The 17,489-nt window shown below is 43.1% G+C and overlaps 2 protein-coding genes across 4 annotated transcripts; one reads left to right on the top strand and one right to left on the bottom strand.

The window, feature by feature from the left end:
- The first annotated feature begins 1,804 nt into the window (after positions 1 to 1,804).
- LOC138601770 (neurofilament medium polypeptide) lies at positions 1,805 to 5,081 on the top strand. 3 transcript variants are annotated; one of them, XM_069672965.1, is made up of 13 exons: positions 1,805 to 1,921; positions 2,086 to 2,139; positions 2,259 to 2,285; positions 2,640 to 2,690; positions 2,795 to 2,830; positions 2,929 to 2,949; positions 3,026 to 3,061; positions 3,150 to 3,185; positions 3,324 to 3,353; positions 3,466 to 3,525; positions 3,732 to 3,770; positions 3,875 to 3,904; positions 4,971 to 5,081. In XM_069672965.1, exons 1-13 carry the CDS (start codon positions 1,867 to 1,869, stop codon positions 4,982 to 4,984), a joined length of 489 nt encoding a protein of 162 aa, XP_069529066.1. In that variant the 5' UTR covers positions 1,805 to 1,866; the 3' UTR covers positions 4,985 to 5,081. The 3 variants fall into 3 exon arrangements, with proteins under 3 accessions (XP_069529066.1, XP_069529067.1, XP_069529065.1); XM_069672966.1 differs by having other exon boundaries at positions 3,147 to 3,185; positions 3,466 to 3,480; XM_069672964.1 differs by having other exon boundaries at positions 3,147 to 3,185.
- Positions 5,082 to 5,235: 154 nt separating this feature from the next.
- On the bottom strand, positions 5,236 to 17,182 carry slc20a1b (solute carrier family 20 member 1b). The gene is made up of 11 exons (XM_069672963.1): positions 16,914 to 17,182; positions 15,072 to 15,780; positions 14,521 to 14,661; positions 13,797 to 13,882; positions 13,408 to 13,504; positions 9,788 to 9,907; positions 8,217 to 8,498; positions 7,498 to 8,122; positions 7,195 to 7,380; positions 6,982 to 7,066; positions 5,236 to 6,769 (listed from the first exon to the last, which is right to left on the bottom strand). The coding sequence occupies exons 2-11, from the start codon at positions 15,418 to 15,420 to the stop codon at positions 6,614 to 6,616; spliced, it is 2,127 nt and encodes a 708-aa protein (XP_069529064.1). The 5' UTR covers positions 15,421 to 15,780; positions 16,914 to 17,182; the 3' UTR covers positions 5,236 to 6,613.
- Between the last annotated feature and the right edge of the window lie 307 nt (positions 17,183 to 17,489).

Genomic DNA, 17,489 nt, shown 5'->3' with positions numbered 1-17,489 from the left:
TTTACTCTGTTAAATGATTTAAACTTTAATTTAAGAAGGAAAACAGCCCTTAAAGGTGTGATGGGAAAAACACATTGATTCACGTTACACTCACCATACTGAACGTTGTTGTTTGCTATCATCAAGTGATTATTTACCCCAAACCAGTTCTATGGGCCGCCAGAAAAGTAGTATGCTGTGTTGGCTTTTTTTGAGGTTTTTTTTACCAGGACAAATTATTATTGTATCAAATTGCTACATAGTCTTCCGTACTCGTCAATACCCAATATTGCATTTCAGTCTGTACTGGAGACATTTCTGATACTGGTATCTGTAATCAAACATCTATTGTTGAAACTACGTTTGAATCACTTTTCAACACACACTGCACCTGTAGATCTCACTTTGCATGAAGCACTTTATGATCTCGCTTCATAGAAGAGTCGTGGGTGATACTCTTGTTATCGTTCCTGTTTCTGCTGAACTCTTGAATTCTGTTTTGATGTCACAATTGTATCATCTTAAAGCTCCTGTGAGGAGTTTTTCGCTGGTTATGAAACAGAAAGTAATTCTGATGACTCTATATGACCTACAAAAGCAAACCAGACCATCAGCAACAAGATTGATTATTTCTATGTAGTTATTTTTAATGCCTGAAACTGCTGGCGGGGGGGTAGGTGTCAGACGAAGAGCTTAACTGCATGCTGCCTTTGTTTACATTTTTCAGGGCAGAAATTTAAAGTGAGTGATACATATGAATACTTACTGGATAATGCGGGTGTTGGTGTATGGTCATGAGCTTTTGGTTGTGACTGAAAGAATGAGGTCGCAGATGCAAGCGGCCGACATGAGTTTCCTCCAGGGGGTGTCCCGGCTCAGTCTTAGAGATAGGGTAAGGAGCTCGGACATCCGGAGAAAGCTTGGAGTAGAACCGCTACTCCTTCGCATCGAAAGGAGCCAGTTGAGGAGGTTTAGGCATCTATCAGGATGCCTCCTGTGTGCCTCCCTTTGGAGGTTTTCCGGGCACATCCAACTGGCAGGAGACCCTGGGGCAGACCCAGAGCTCCCTGGAGGGATTATATATCCCGTCTGGCCTGGACTGGAAAACGTTGCTGGGGAGAGGGGCGTCTGGGTCACCTTGCTTAACCTGCTGCCACCGCGACCCGACCCCGGATAAGTGGAAGATAATGGATGGAAGGATGAAAGATATGACTGTTAAAGAAAGCAGGATGAGATTTTTTGTTAAAAACCACCACTTAAGCACGTACAGGAGAAAATCAGCGAAGAGATAAGAGGTGCAGCTTTGTCCACAGGGGGCGCCAAAATCAACGCAAACAAAGTTCCTCACAGGAGCTTTAAATTCCAATTTGTCTTAATTTGTTTGGATGAGAAAATTAAAATGTTCTCCGGTCCTTTAAATAATCTTAGAAGCACTGAGCACACAGTTCAAAAGCTACAACTGTTTGATCTCTGTGATTAATTGAGGAATTGTCTTCCTGTGTGACATTGTGACCCATCAGTCATAAGCCAAGGATGTGCAGTGAAATCATTGCTTCCATCCCTAACAGGAAATAAACATTGTTTTTGTCCTCGGATGCAGGACTCCCATTTTTTTTAAATCAAACAGACACAGAAGCGCCCCAAATAAAGGCCCGTGTGACTGCAGAGCCCACAATGGGAGCCATTGACGGCCTGAATAAGGATATGTCTGTGTGCTGATGTGCCACCCAGCTGTCCTCTCAGGTAGGGAGGGACAATGGTACCAGAGCCGCCTGTCCATGAAAAGCATGTGATGCGACTGAAGATATAAGAGGCTGTGAACTGACATCAACACAACACAGTTTGGAGGGACACCCAAAATCTTCTACGACCAGACCAGCAGCCAAGATGAGATTTCTAGTGCCCGTGTTTGTTTTCCTCGCCGTGGCAGCGTTCCACTCTGGTAAGAACAACAGATACATATATTTATGCTTCTCAAGGTGAAGTTTTGTTTGTTTGTTTGTAGACACAACTTTGCCTCTTCATGCCTATCGCAGAGTAAATACATTTCATGTTCAGCTTTAAATGTACCTTTAGTCTGACTGATGCACTTGTCATGACCTCCAGCTCTGTCAGCTTCTCTGGAATCTGCAGAGAAAGAGGATGTAGTTGCTCAGCAGGGTGAGGAAATACTTTTAAAGCTCATTTTTAACAGTTGCAATAATCATGTTAAAGTGACAAAAACCTGCATGGCTAAAAAAGGATGTAATTCAACCTGATTGTCTTGTGCTTTCATGCAGATGGGCTAACTAAACTGCAGGAAATAGGTACAGTGCATTGGTCCAAATCTAATGTTTAATATGTTTTTTGTACCTTAGTTCCAGTGTTTGTGTGTTGATTCATCTGGCTACAATTTATTTAGTTATTTATATTTATTTGCACATATACACGCTTACAAAACAAACAATAACAATATTAGTAAAAAAGATTAACATTTTGCCGGAGAGGTTAGAAGCCAAAAAAGGCTTCCTCCCCGAGTAAATATCACTAAAAGATAAAAACAAAAATTTCCTGAGTAATTTATTGTGTTTAATCTGTAACTCCACATTTATTCATTGTCTGTATTCTTTGTTTCTTTTTTTTGTGTGTGGCATCATTTGATCTCTTTATTGTGTCCTCAGATCAGCTGGAGTTTGAGGCGGCTCAGAAGAACGAGGCGGCTCAGATGAACGGTAGGTTTGACCAAAGTCCGGGGCAAACGAGGTCACCTCATAAACAAACAGACTTATCAGCCGCTGTGTGTGCACTATGTAATAAAGTTTCATTCCTCTTAAAGTGACAGAGGAACAGAGCGAGGGAGCCCGCTACCTCGGTAAGAGACACCAGATGACCTTTGACCTTTTTCGCAACTAATAAAGTCTGATTCAGGGACAGTTTCTAAAACAATCTTTCAAAACGTTTTTCATGCAGAGGCAGTTCAAGACGGATCTGGTAAGTTAGCCCCATCACGAACACATACGGAGGGTGTGTTTAGTGTTTGAATCACCTGTTTAAATATTTCCTACAGTGGAGGAACGTGTTGAAGCTGATGCCGCCAACACAGGTGTGTAAAAGAACATGCTGGTTTGAACATGTGAACTGTGTGTACCTGAGATACAACATTACATAACTGTGAACCCCTCCTCCAGCAGAGGGAGGCGGGAAGTCTGACGCTTCAGCACGTGGGGGTAAGAGAGGTTTTACTGTTCGAGGATCGGCCTGCAGGTGGCAACAAAACACAGTGTAGAAAAGATCTGGACGTTAAAGTTCACTTACATGTTAAATATCACGGCCTTGTGACTGATTTCTCTCCCTGTCATCCACAGAATCCTCAGAGTCCTCTGAGGAGGCAGATGGTGAGTTTGAGACATGAAGGTTTTGTTTCAAGCCGTTTATTTTAGCAAATGAAAGCTGTAATTTAAGATTCTGTCAATCAATGACAAGTTCTGTCTTTGTTGTGTTTGACAGGGAGACAGAGGCGGGGTGAGTGTTCGTGTAAATCAACACTAGAGCACAAAAAAATGATGGGTAAAGACACACAGCAACACACATTCTGAATTAGACTAATGTTTTTTAGAAATGTACCTATATTTTAATCATCTTTAGAGTTATTTAGTCTTCTTTAAGACCATTTAGACTTAGATTGAAAGTACACAAATGTTTACCCAGATTGGATTTTAAAGCCTTTTGCTGCCCTCATAGTTATTGTGTCTGTAATTTGAATATCCTCCCAGAGCACCAAGAGGCCGCGGCAGAGACAGTGAGCACCTCTGGTAAGATCAAACAAAATGGCAAATGAAACGTCGCTTCGCTTCTGAACACTACGCTGAAACTACCTGCTGTAATCCCCTTTCATTTGCTCACTTCTCCTCTGCAGCTGAAGGCAGCCAGGATTCAACCAAGGAAGGTGATAACTTCTAAATGCTACACATGTACTGCTCCATAAAGACCCACTTACGACGCAAAATGTATGCTCATGTGTTTTCTGCTATCATCCATAATCTAAATATTTAAGCTCAGAGTCAGTGAGTCACATTTTTAGAGGCAGACAGAGTACCTGCTGAGGCAAGATGTGGTGAACTGTTTAGAGCACACTGAGTGAAAGTCAAATTGTAGGTTATGCAATGAAGTGCAAAAACAGAGCCGGTCATGGCCGGTCTCAGCTGGATTTAAATAGAGTTTAAAACCTTTTATAAGGTCGGGTTCAACAGTAAAATGCCTCAAAAGCAATTACCATTACAATTTACTGCTCGACAGCTTGTTAAAAAGAACTACAGCTTGTACTTTTGCCTGTTGAATGCACAAACAAATGTTTTTTCTGACATTTCAAGACATTTTTGTGTCACCACAGAAATGATCAAACCTGTTTACTGCTTGACCTCAAAAATAAGATGCTAGGAGTGTTTATTGGAACACAGCCCTCCTTGTATGTGAGTAAATCTAGGACAAGAATCCAGGGCACTGTGAGGCGTCTGTCCCACAGGTGCTTATTGTGCTTGATTTATACTGTATCATCTGCTCCTGGTTATTTTAAGGACCCAAGGATGCACTGCCCCTGCCCTAAAAGATGCCGAAAGTTGAGTTTGAAAATTGATTTAATTCCTCTTATTCAAGGTTATTTCAGCAAATAAAGGTCCTTTTAAATGTTTTTCTGAAGTTACAAAAGCTAAATTGCTAAAAAAGAATCCTTTCATGTGCTGGAGAACAAAGAGAAGTCAGCCCTAAGCAGTAAATCCTAATCCTTGTGGGGGTAGAGTGGGCCTAGCTTTTTTCACTATACAGCAGTAAAGTCACACACTGGTGCAGTCATCATTCATCACGAGCAGCGCAGGAGTGAGTGAGTCATGTCAGAAAGACATAAAGAGAGCTGTGATTCACACACTCGCTTGTATTTGTCTGGAAAACTACTGAATTGTGGTGTTTACAATGTAAAGCTAGCGTAAAGGAATCCTGTGTATGTCCCTGCGTCACAGATGTGGCGGACTGAGAATGCGCAGCAGCACGCGGATCCCATCGCTCCCTCGTCACCCGGTGCCCGAGCCGCATCGAGCTTACCGTCAATAAAAAGGGAACTATTCCACCTATCTGTAGAATGTGTGTCTCATTTCTCCTGCTGCGTGCTGTGGAAATATTGTGTTTAAGATCTAAGATCTTTATGGTATCATTTCACAGTAATGTCCGTCTATTTTTTTAGTTGCTTTCCTCTTAAATCAGTAACAAAAACAAATCCAACACAAGTATTTTCCCATTTTTTTTATTTTTCAAGTTTATCATCCACAAGTGTGGACTATAGTATGTTGATGTGCATTAAAAAAACAAAAACAAAACTCTTTTCTTTGGTACCTAAGGGAAAATATAACAGTTAAGGCAACTACAGCATCTATAGGTCTGAAATGCATTTAGTACTGCAGCCGAATGACCACACACCGGTGGCATGCAACGTATGTCCACCCTCATTCAAACAAGAGGCCAGATCAGCTCAAACCACCACTGTTAGGTAACGTCCAGATTTAGGTTCCTGTTCCTCCAAAATGTACAACCTTATTCAGCTTCTCGGGGCCGAGTGAGAGAGAGGAAAACTAGAGCAACCCAAAACATCTAGGCAGGTGCAAGTTCCACGGAACAACCAAACTGGGAAGTAGCTGATAAGAAAGTGAGCTAGAAAAATGAGGCTGAAGCAGACCTAAAGTGTTTAATCGCAAGAGGATGATGCAATCAAGTTTTAACAGGAGACTTAAGGTCTTCTTTGAGAGCATGAGTTGACATTCTGCTGTTACATTTCTCAAATTTAAGTAACCGAGTACTTTCAGGCAGGAGAGTCTAAGGATCTGATGAAAGAGCTGGATCGTAGAATTCAATGATTAGGGCTTTGTCATTTCTGCCAATGACTGTTGTCTCACAGATCACTCTGCAGGTGATCGAGTGTGTGTAGTGATCCTACCAGAGTAAAATACTTATTGAAAACATGTCTGAATTTACAGTTTAAAGTCAAATTTGTTCTCTGGGAGGAACACATATCCCAGTTTAGAGGATGCAAAATCTTAATTCATCAATAACAAATATTTAGAATTGGGGGGAAATACACAAACACACCAATAACCTTGTTTTTCACCTAAAATTACTCCTTCTGCAACTACTTTACTTTCAGCATGTGTTATGACTGGAGAGTTACATCTGCAAAAGGCTAATACTGCATTTTAATTGTTCATTTCTTACTAACATGTTAAACAAAATTAAAACAGAGCATGGTTTTATATACATAATTGCAAAGTAAAAAAAATGGAAGAATGAATAGGAAAAAAAAATCAGTTGATGCTTTTTGATAAAACTGATGAGATGTGAAAAAGCAAGTCAGAACAAAGAAATGCAAACTTCTCACTGGAAGTATGGTGGCCCAACTGGAACAAACAGCAAATTCTAGATTGAAAATGATGCAGCCAAGAACCACAGGCCCATATCAACTCATTTCAAACAGCTTTTTTTTTTCCTTTTTCTTCCAAAGTTGTCGGCTTGAGGTAAGCGATATATTTTGGCCTTCCAACTTTACTCCTCGTCTTCCGGTGCGCTCTGGAGCGGTTTCTTTCTCCTTCCCCCTGTGTGGGGTGCATCCGAACGCTCACAGGATGCCGTAGATGAAGATGGCCATGATGGCGGCACTGATCAGGCCGGAGATGGGCACTGTCACGAACCACGCCATGAAGATGTTTCTGAACAGGCGCCAGTCTACGGCCTTTTTTGAACGCAGCCATCCTACTGCAACCACAGAGCCCACCTGGAAACGGCATAAACAGGTTCATCTCATTTTCCTTATTCTTTTTACTTCAGCATCCCTACAGCTGTAAGCCTTTATTATGGAGAAAGTTACTCAACATTTGAACTGTGTACCAGACCCGGGTTCCTGTTTATTTTAGCTTCCCTCACACTAAATGGTCTCTTCCCCCGTGTCTAGTCTAGTTCCCTGACCGCACTGTTTGACCAGCTTACCTTGCAGTGGGTGGTGGAAACAGGCAGGCCAATGTTAGAGGCGACCACGACAGTCAGGGCTGAGGCCAGTTCGATGCTGAAACCACTGCAGGGGAAAGAAAACAACATGTCTCTCAGGTGGATGAGTCTGAGCATGCTCGCTACATTTAAAGACCGGTAATGTCTGAGGAGGAGGTGGAGAAACAGATTCTGCACTGTCTTTAGAGTCTATACCTTGAGGGCGTTATGGGAGTGAGGTCCTTGCCCATAGTCTGGATCACTCGGCGTCCCCACACCCAGAGCCCGGCGCAGATGCCAACGCCCCCGTACAGCAGCAGCCAAATTGGTGTGGGTGCGTTTGAAGTCACACTGCTGGTTTCGTACACCAGCCACAGGGCGACCAACGGTCCAATGGCATTACTGCAGAGGAAATAATGAGGTTATTTTCAGACTCTGACTTAATGTTTCAGCAACATGCCCGAGGAACAAGAATGTCATTAAGCAGCCTGCCCAACCGCTCTGATAGAATCTGCATACCTGACGTCATTTCCTCCGTGGGCGAAGGATCCGAAGCAAGCGGTGAGAATTTGGAGGAACTGGAAGAGTGTAGACACTTCTGGCTTGTCTGCCTCGAGCCCGTCGTCGTCCAGAGAGCTTTGGCTGCTACCTGCATCCTCCTTCCCTATTTCTAGTGTCACATCGCCCTCTCCCAGACTTTCTGGGGTTGTGTGCTCTGCCACAGCGTTGCAGTAGCTGGTGTAACTGTCCATACGCACTCGCTTCTTTTCCTGAGCCCCCGACCCGGGACCTTTTTCGCTGTCCTCGCAGGCACGGAAGTCTCCGTCTTTGTGCTTGAAGTCTCCGTGCATGCCGATGATGGCCATCGTGTAGGAGGTGTAGCTGTTGTTGCGCCGGATAGGTCGGTCGCCCCCCTCGCCCATGCAGTCACCCATTTTGGCCAGGTGGAGCTTGTGCAGCAGGTCCTTATAGAGGCCGGAGTCTTTGTGGACCGTGTGGTACTGGCTGTAACCGTTACTGGGGATCTGTGCGGGCCTGTTGTTGAACTGAACATGGTTGTTAAACTGGACCTGATTGGGAGTATTTGTGGAGCCGTTGCTTTGCTGGTTGTTGCCCTGACTGTTAGCTTGAACTGGTTTTGGAGCTACAGAAAGGAAAAGAAGAGAAAGTTACATGCTAGCATCAAGCTACATTTGAATGACAAATATATGTACTAACAGTGTTGTTGGCAAACTTACCACTATCTGAATTGCTGTTATCCGTGTCATCAGAATCTCCAATGTCAAACGCCACCTTGCGTTCCTTATTAGTGTCAACATCGTCAGAGTCTCCGATGTCAAATGCCACTCTGCGCTCCTCCGGGGCAGCCGGGGGCTGAGTGGAGGGGGTTTGATCGACATCTGGGGTGGTAGGTGCAGACGTCTCCTTGGCAGTCTGTTTCAGGATTGGACACTGGGCCTCTTTCAGCTCCCTCTTGTCCATCAGGGGGCTCTCAGAGGGACTGGCAGACTTGAGATCTCCTGGTAGGGGAGGGGTTGGGGGATGAGATATTGCCTGGGTCATGTCCAAACATACATACAGTACAGCAGAGAAATCCTAGCGCAGCACATGTTTCCTTTCAAGCCAAGCGGTGGGAGTTGTAAGAATTGCATAACCAGAGTGAAAAAAACCTTTGTCCCATAAATGCAGCGTTACCTACGTTCAGAAGTGAGCCGCTGCGTTCACAGGATCCGATAAAAGGATTATGACCTTACAGGGAACATATTTACACTACCGCTAGCAGCTTAACTTATGAAAGACGATAACACTCAACGCGGCCAGGGGCTCACATGACAGTTGTTTGTTGTTTTACAGAGAATCAGATACTTAAAAAGCCAATATTTCCCTTGTGATAATCCCAGGAGTCATCTGACTGCTTGGCCACATTGCACTATAAAAACCAGTCAAAGCCAGAGCTGCAGCAGTTCGTCATGAACATCCTTCTCCCCACGCATGCACTGCAAATGCCATGTCAACGCCTTAAGTCAACCTAGGCTTATTTTAGTTAAGGGGGTAAAGACCAATTAGTGGCTCCCTGTGACCCAATTAGGCCGCTTGTCTACTGGCGGGCTGCTGATCTACATAGATCATGCTGGGTCAGATAAACCTGCTGCTTCTTTAGGAAGAAATACATGACAGGTAAAAGCAATACCACGGAACATATTCGAAGATCTGATACTGCTACAAATCGAGAAAACTTTTTAAATCAAGTTTTTAATCTACAAATGTTTTAAAAGATTTATCGAAAACTATAAGGAACTTTATTTGTGCGCCTGTGACCTCGTATCAGTTAATGTGTAATCCACACGGCTATATTGTAAAAGCAGGAACAAAGACGGCAGCACTAAACCTGTTATAAAAAGGACCACTGAATATAAAAGTATTGTATTGTTAGCAATAAAAGGAACTACACACATCATGAAGTTTAAATTGAATACACTTAGCACACACCAGTGTGTATGCGGAGGACTCTTGCATTTTAACTTTAATCCAGGATTATATAACAAAAACTGCTGACAATATTTTGGGATGAGTTTTATTAGAGTGACTCCATTATGACTAAATAACCCTAAGCTCCATTTGCCGGATTAATACGAGCCCTGAGTGTCAACAGGTCACGTAAGGTTACATGGTGTGCATGTTAAATCCTGCCTCGCCCTTCCAGTGGCTTAAGTGAGGACATCATTTCAGCGGTGAGCAGGAACCGGCTGCAGCGACCTGAAAACTGAGTCATCCAGTTGCCAAAACCCCAAAAGATAAAGTGTCTTACCTTCAATCTTCTTCTTGAGGCGAGGGCAGACAATGAACCAGACCACAATGGCGGTCAGCAGAGAGAGACCCAATGAGATGAGCAGGGTGCCCCACCAAGGAATCTTGTCAAATCCCAGCACTGAGGGACGACCAGGTGCGGCGGACAGAAACACACAGACAGATAGAGAAAGGCAGTTTTAAAAACAAGGCAGCAGGAGCTACCTTTCAGACAGGAAATTTGACTCATGGACCAAACTTACCATTTTTTATAACTCTAACAATGGTAAGTAGTGTTTAGCATGAGATCATATCAGGGGGGATTTGTACACTTATTTAAAAGATGAATGGGACAAATAAAAGTTAGCTACAGGGAAAAACTTCAGTTAACGTGACAAGCTCGGCTGCATTGCCTCATTGTGCCACATCCTTGTTAAATACGGAAAGCATGTGTACCCCTCGATGTGAACAGTTATGCAACACCTGAAAGGTGAAAGAGCACAAATGTCACCATGACCCCAAAATGTCAGACTAACACACACATGGACAACAAGCTCCTTAAAAGGCGGCATTGCTGAAGGAGAAAAGGGAAAGAAAGGGGGGAGTCGTTCCTTGGGGCTGTTTGCTGTAGCAATAACGACACCTTCTTGCCAAGACTGCAGTAAAGCTGGTGCAGCAGAGGTAGATATAATGCAGCACAAAGCTACTATTTACATTTCCCTGGGGGAGCAGTCATCTTTGTCAAACAGAGAGGTTGCAAGTCAGCAGTGGGTTTAGGAGAAAACAAAAACAAGAGCTGCTGAAAATCCCAACAGCACCGCTTCTGTTGAAGTGACCTTGGCCCTGCATAATTAAAAACAAAAACACTTCACTAGCCTGCAACTGTTTGGGACGTTAAAGATAAGAAAAGGAAATGAGGGCCAAAGCTACTCGATAAGTGTCTCGGTCGCCGTGTTCATGTAAGGGCAGAGTCCACAGTGCACTCTCTCCACTGAGTCACGCTGCAGCATGAGACTGCGGAGCACCTAACTGATGTTTATTTAGTTACGCAACGGAAGCTGACTCCCTCCATGACTGGAGAGGCAGAAGAGGAAAAAAAGGGAAGGCGGCTCTGCAACAGCTGAATCTTTCACTGGAGTCCGCCTGCTAACATGTAGTGGGACATCCAGAGACAGGTGTGACTCAGCTAGACATTACTGTGCAATAACAGTCCAGAGAATTCAACAAAGGGACGAAAAACAAGGCAGAAAACAAAAAAGGGCCCGACGGCATTCACATGAATACGCTTTGTCACAGTGACTTGTTTTGTCAACTTCCTACAAAATATAAAAGAGAGGGTTTAAAAAGGAGCCTAGGCCCAGCAGTCTGATAAACACTCCCACACAAAGGGGCGAGTTTATACCACAGACACGCAGTGGGATGAATAGGACTGCACAGGAAATTGAATTTAACCACGGCTGCGTTCCACACCCCTCCCTGTAACCTCTGTATCCCGTAGCCTATATTACACAACAACATGGTTTGTTGTTTTTTTCCAGTACTATATATGCACCTCGCCACCAACTTCAATTGCAAAGACACTTAAAGTAGCACTTTACGACTCGCTCGGCCACTAAGCTTTGGTTAATTGTCCTCTCCTTCGCTCAGGACCCAGTGAAGCACTTACAAGTTTATTAGGATGAACTTAGAGCTTCATTAAGAATCTGCACTGAGCCCAACGCTCACTCCTCACAACGAGTATCCTTGACAATAGCTGCCTGTGGGGACACTACAGATTTTGTTTCAAGACAATGGCTCAGTGTTAAATAAATGGATAACGAGATGTGAGCATCAGTTTTATGTTGCTGATAGTTTAGCGTCCCCGGGGCAACCGACGCCGCCGGGTGTTTGTTTTTCTGAGGGTCACCCAGGCAGAAAATTCGTATCCAGCGTGATGTATTGAAGTTGAGGCTTGTGTGAGGGGGATCAAAATGTACTTTAGCTATGACACTCAGCACTTTAGATCATACACTGGTATGCACATAAAAAACTGTTTAGACTTGCATATCTACTTTCTCTGAAGGCCATCCACATGGACAAAATTCAGTGTAAACTCAGCAGATCCTATTATCTCTCAGAGGACTGGAAAGGAGTGATTTTATAATGACTTAGAAAGCCACCAGTCTTTATACACTACCCAAAAACTATTTGACATATTTTGAACCCTCTTAAAATCCACTTTACGTTAAAAAAAATGGCGCTACAGAGGAGTGACAGCAGCTGAGTGATTAATGAAAACGTGTCAAGAAGTCACACCAAGTCTCATCTGTAAAGGAAAGACAGCTGACCCTCGAATTCTTCGGACCAAATTGCATGCACATGCTGACTTGAGGCCTCTGGCACTGGTGTATATATTGAGTATTGGAATGTGCTGTGGGACGCCTGGTGTCCAATCTCACCACTATGATAGGGGAACTGCGAGTCCCATCGCAGGAGACCAAACATACTGTACTCAGTTGGCCGCAGATAGCACTGCAGCATGGAGTGCATATATCAGCAATATGAACTATTGTTATCCTGAGAGCCAGTGTAGTGAACTATCCTAATACTGGGCCTCAAAAGGAGGATGGGGCGTCTGATAACATTTTAAACTTAAGGTTATTTTCATCTTCAAAATCAAACTATACATCATAGTATACTGAACCGGTTGTGGTTTATGCTTTGTGAGATTATGGGTAATTTATCAAGGAGGATCGTGATTATCTCTCTGGTGATCTGGCTGCATCGCTGTTTTGAGGCTTTAACAAGGACCTGCGTGTGTGTGTGTGTGTGTGTGTGTGTGTGTTTGATGACAATCTCCCCTCGTATATAGAGTATATTGATGCTATGATGTACATGTGAACATAACAAGATGAAATTATCCAATGTTAGAAGATGCAGTGATGTAGTTTGTGTCTGAAATGCAGTCTCGCACCTTTCCTCAATGTGAGGTACCAAAGTACAGGTCCTCGTGTACAGTGTGCTGTGGTTTGGGGGACTTCACACAGCTGTACAGAATGTGCCTGACTAAGCAGGGCTATGGGCTATGCTGGATCTGCAAGTGATCTCCTCTCTGTGAGTGTGCTGCTGATTTGCATGCGCACATCAGCGCACCATATCGGGTCAAACTCTGGCCTGTAGCAGCCATTTACTGGCCCAGGCCAGCTAAGATCTTGAACTGTTAGGCCCTGTAGAGAGAAGAAAACAAAGGAGCAAAAGTTGCTCATTTAATGAAGAGATTCTAGACGACCAAAGCCAACAAGTATTCAGAGCATTACTTTAAAATCTGAGCATCAACAAGTATGGACATCCTTTTTACTTCTCTTTTCCTCCTTCATGTCTGAAGGACAGACAGTGACGTCAAGAGTTATGTGAAATCTTATTTCCATCTCCCTGTTGTGCTCCGCTCTAAAACTTCATTCCAGCTATGACCCACATACAACCACAGGCAAGAGAGCCCCAAAAAACATGTTAAAATAAACACAGCTTCTGTGAAAACGGTAAACACAGTCTGGTTCAGTCTGGAATACATGTGGGCATCCGCCTGTCTGAGGGAGCAGTTTATTTTAAACCGTGGCTGTGGGCAGGCATGCAGAGCAAAATGACTCAAACAGTGATACTCACTCGGAGCTCCAGTGAACATGATGGAAAACAGGTTGATTCCCATGGTTATGGCGTAGAAGACGGGCAGGGCCTTCAATCCATTAGGCACGGGGTCTTTCTACAGGGACAAAAAAAACAAGTAGTCAGAAATCCAAATTCCACTGTATGAACAGAGCCATCCTCATTTTGTTGTCTGATTACAGCTGATTACATAACAGGGGCACAGGGTAATTTTAACCTCGCTGTGTGCCAGGAATAAGGAACTGCTGTAAAGAATGGTTGTGTTACATTTCCTCTATTTCATTTTGAGCGTTGACAATTACAGTGTTGAAACCTAAACCATCACACCGGAAGGCTCTCGTCTCACTCAACAACGCATGCTATCTACAGTTTGATAACAGGCTGCTTACCTTGTGTAGGATGAACATGCGCACAAAGTAGAAAACAATCCCTGACATTATTCCAGACAAAAGAGGACTCAGGAACCAGGAACCGACTGCAAATGAGAGAAATACGAGCATTGTAATTTAGTGGAAATGTAATACCTAACATCTTTGTCACAAAGCTTTTCCTTCTCAGAAATGCCATTTGGAATGCAAAACAGCTCTGACATGTCAGGTCATTTCCTTAGTAAGTTGAGCATTCTTTGGCTTTTTTGGCAACGTGGCTATGGGTCCCATGGACAAGCAAGGTGTATCAACTGCACTTTATTCAGCCACTTAATAGGGTATTTCTACAAATGACAAAGACTCTAGTTTGTATCAGTCTGAGCTTCCTATAGGAGGAACATTAACCTGAAATTCGCCTTCTGATGCAACAAATGAGTTGTGAAAAATTGCGTAATGATTTTATGACACTTTGTGAGCTGAAGAAATGTCTTCTTTTCCCACATGTCAATGTTCAAAAAAACAAAGAGTCAATATTTTGTGTGCTGTGGATTTTGCTCTGAACCTGACAGGGTTATTTATAAATGTATAACACTAGATTGTTTTATGTAAAAGTTCCTCTACTTAGACAAATTAGTCTGTGATAATGGTGCATTACTCACATCGCGCCCTTACATTAATATAGTCTGTGATGCAGTTAAACCAAACAAAGAGGACATTTCTAGGTCAGCTTGTTAAAGTGACTTACCGATACGGAGGAGTTCAAGCCACCTGACTCCCTGCTGGCCTTTGGCAACCAGCGAGAAGCCGATAGTAGCACCAACAATGCAGTGTGTTCCAGAGATGGGAAGCTTAAGGAAGGAGGCGGCCAGCTGCCAAACAGCAGAACCTGATGACAATAGATAATGGGAGTGCATTAGACTACACTTGTTGAACTCATCTAAGCTTCTCTACTGTTACGACAACTTTTAAAAAATACAGAAAGGACACTCATTAATGGTTAAAAACATTTGAACTTGTATAAATACAAGGTCCCTTCAAATTGACTTTTTTGTGGTTTAAATCAGAAATGTTCCATGCAAAGTAATTTGATTTTATAATTTTATTGAAAAACTTTCCAAAGACTATGTTTAAAAGATTCTAAAAATGTCATAGCCCTAATTCCAGGAGTTGGTTTGACATCTACATTTCTAAATTCTAAGAACCAAACAGTGCCAAGCCCTGCGTGCCACCAAGCTCTGTCACAGGGTTCAATGACCGCAGGTGTAATTAAATACAAGACAAGCTGCCAATACTCACCGAACATAGCACTGATGGATCCAGCCATCAACACCTGCTCAGAGCCATTGTACATGCCCACGTCGATGATACCCTTGCGGATGGTTTCGCTCACTTTGGCCCCAAGGAGCACAGAGCCCAGAGTCTCAAACACTGTGGCCAGAATGCATGCCTGTCGTAAGGTGACCACCCCAGAGCCCACGGCTGTGCCAAATGAGTTGGCAACATCATTTGCACCAACAGAAAAGGCTAAGATGAAGGCGATGATGAAGCCAACAATCAGCAGCCACGTGTACTCTGTCAGAGCAGTCTGTGTAGTTGCCGCTAATGTACTGGCCAGTATTATTGCAGTCGCAGTTGTTGAAACCATGATTGTAGACTAAAGGGGAATTGCTTCACAATCTTAAAGGGAATGAATGCCTGACAAAATAGCTTTTTATATAATGCTATATCTAAACAGCAGTTTAAAATTAAGAGGTAAGTGGTAAAATAAATAATCAACTTTTCCCACCTGTATTAACAGGATTTATGAGAGTCAGCAGTGCAAACTTGTAATGTGTTTACCTGGCAAAGACCAGAAAACAATTAAGGTAAACAGAGGTAAAGTGTGGGCTTATTGCTATCCTGTAATTATACAAGATCTGTTGATTTTGCTTTGGTGCTGAGCTATCAAGCAGAATGAAAAGACGGCCATTGTGCAAATGTAACTGCAGATGAGCAGGGGTACATTCTGAAAAGACAAAAGATAGAAAAGGGCAGATTTAATAACATTTTCTCATACTTCCACCTTCTGTAAACGCAAACAAAAACCACCCTGACAATACTGAGAAAAAACGCGGAAGTTAGTGACGGGTTCAGACAGGGAGATAAGCTCTCTTAAAAACTACGTAAGATAAAACAACGCAAGGGCCGTGGAAAAAACTATAGTAAGCGGACGCTTGGACCGGAAGAAGGACCTTTTCGAAGCCGCCTTGCCAGAAAACCCAATGGGAAGCCATTTTTGGTAAATGTCGCAGAAAGGGACCGGGGGTTATATTACACAAATGTCCTCTAATATGAACAGTAAACTATTTCACCGTTTGTTGCCGTTTTAGTTTATCGTTTAACAGCATTTATGGTCTACAATGATAAACAGAGCCTTATCCATACGAGGCATTAGAATTATCTCATGCGTGCGCACGTGTCGTCATCCATTCATACAACACAGCACGGAACACGAGCCCTTTCTGTTCATACCACTTTAAGCGACTGTTTAACAGAAACAGAACGATCGGTTTAGACCGAATTACACTTAATATTTTGATTTCTCGTTTAAGCTGCTATGATGCCTAACGTTACTGTGCCCATTAAACTCGTTTTCTAATAGATTTGACGTGGTCGTAAAAGGGGGCGCAACCGGATGTTACTTAATATAGGAAACGCAAGCGGCATCTGAGATGACCAGAGGACATTCACCGTCGTGTGTGTAGAGTGTATTTTAATGACCTGCCAAGTGTGTGCTGGACAGATGGTCAATTGTGCTGCCGTAAGCTTAAAACTAAAATAAAAAACACTTCCGTTACGACGGTAACCTTGAGTCGATCCATGCGTTACACAAACTTAACAGAAACTCATTTGAAAATCAGTATTTATCCCAACCTGTGTCAAACAAATGTTTTACCTACAATAATGTCAAGTCTTCGCCTACACCACCGAGCACCCAGATAGCTTATACCATTAGTGTCGCATACGTTAAACAACAGCTCATCACTCGCTAACAATAGCATTAACGTTAGCTTTAGATTAACATTACATGAGTTATTCTTAGTCAGAGTGTTCAGACAAAAACACGGAAATCTTATAAGTCAAAATTTCAGAACTTACCACACGTTGCAGTTTTCAGTCTCGTGAAGAATAGAGCTGCTAGCCAGTAAGCTAATTAACTTAGCGCGCGCACGGAACGGTTACGATAGCGCGCGCGGGATAACAAAAAATAAACCAATTATGAAATATAACACCCTGAAAAGCTGCCTACAATAGTATAAAGTGACTATGTCAAAAAACCTATCCGTTCGATGTGAAATAATTTCGTCTTTTCGCGTCCAGAAACGTCTCAGTTTGAATGAGAGCTCCGCTGCCGCATGTGTGGAACTCGCTCGTGCCGGCTGAACGGAACAGAGGTTTCTTTTTTATTGGATACACCCTTCAGGAAGGACCGCCCCAGCTGTCAGCAAGACTACTATTTTTTCAACTGATCATGCGTTGAGCGGATGGGTGTAGTACTCTTCAGAAGATTCCACTTCATGGCGAAGTCTTCTTGTACATTTTCCTTCTCTTCTTCGTATTATTTCTTTCTTTACAATCAGCCACAAACAGAAGCCAACAACAATAGGCTATGCTTTAAATGCAAAGCCACTAAGCGTTACACGATTTGTGTAGTATTAGGAAATCTCACTTAGT

This window comes from Semicossyphus pulcher, unplaced genomic scaffold, assembly GCF_022749685.1.
Source record: "Semicossyphus pulcher isolate SPU_LCO1_2020_fin unplaced genomic scaffold, fSemPul1.0.p SCAF_22, whole genome shotgun sequence".
In the NCBI taxonomy this organism is placed as follows: Eukaryota; Metazoa; Chordata; class Actinopteri; order Labriformes; family Labridae; genus Semicossyphus; species Semicossyphus pulcher.
The sequence above is the reverse complement of the archived record's forward strand: the minus strand, read 5'-3'. Positions and strand labels throughout refer to the sequence as shown.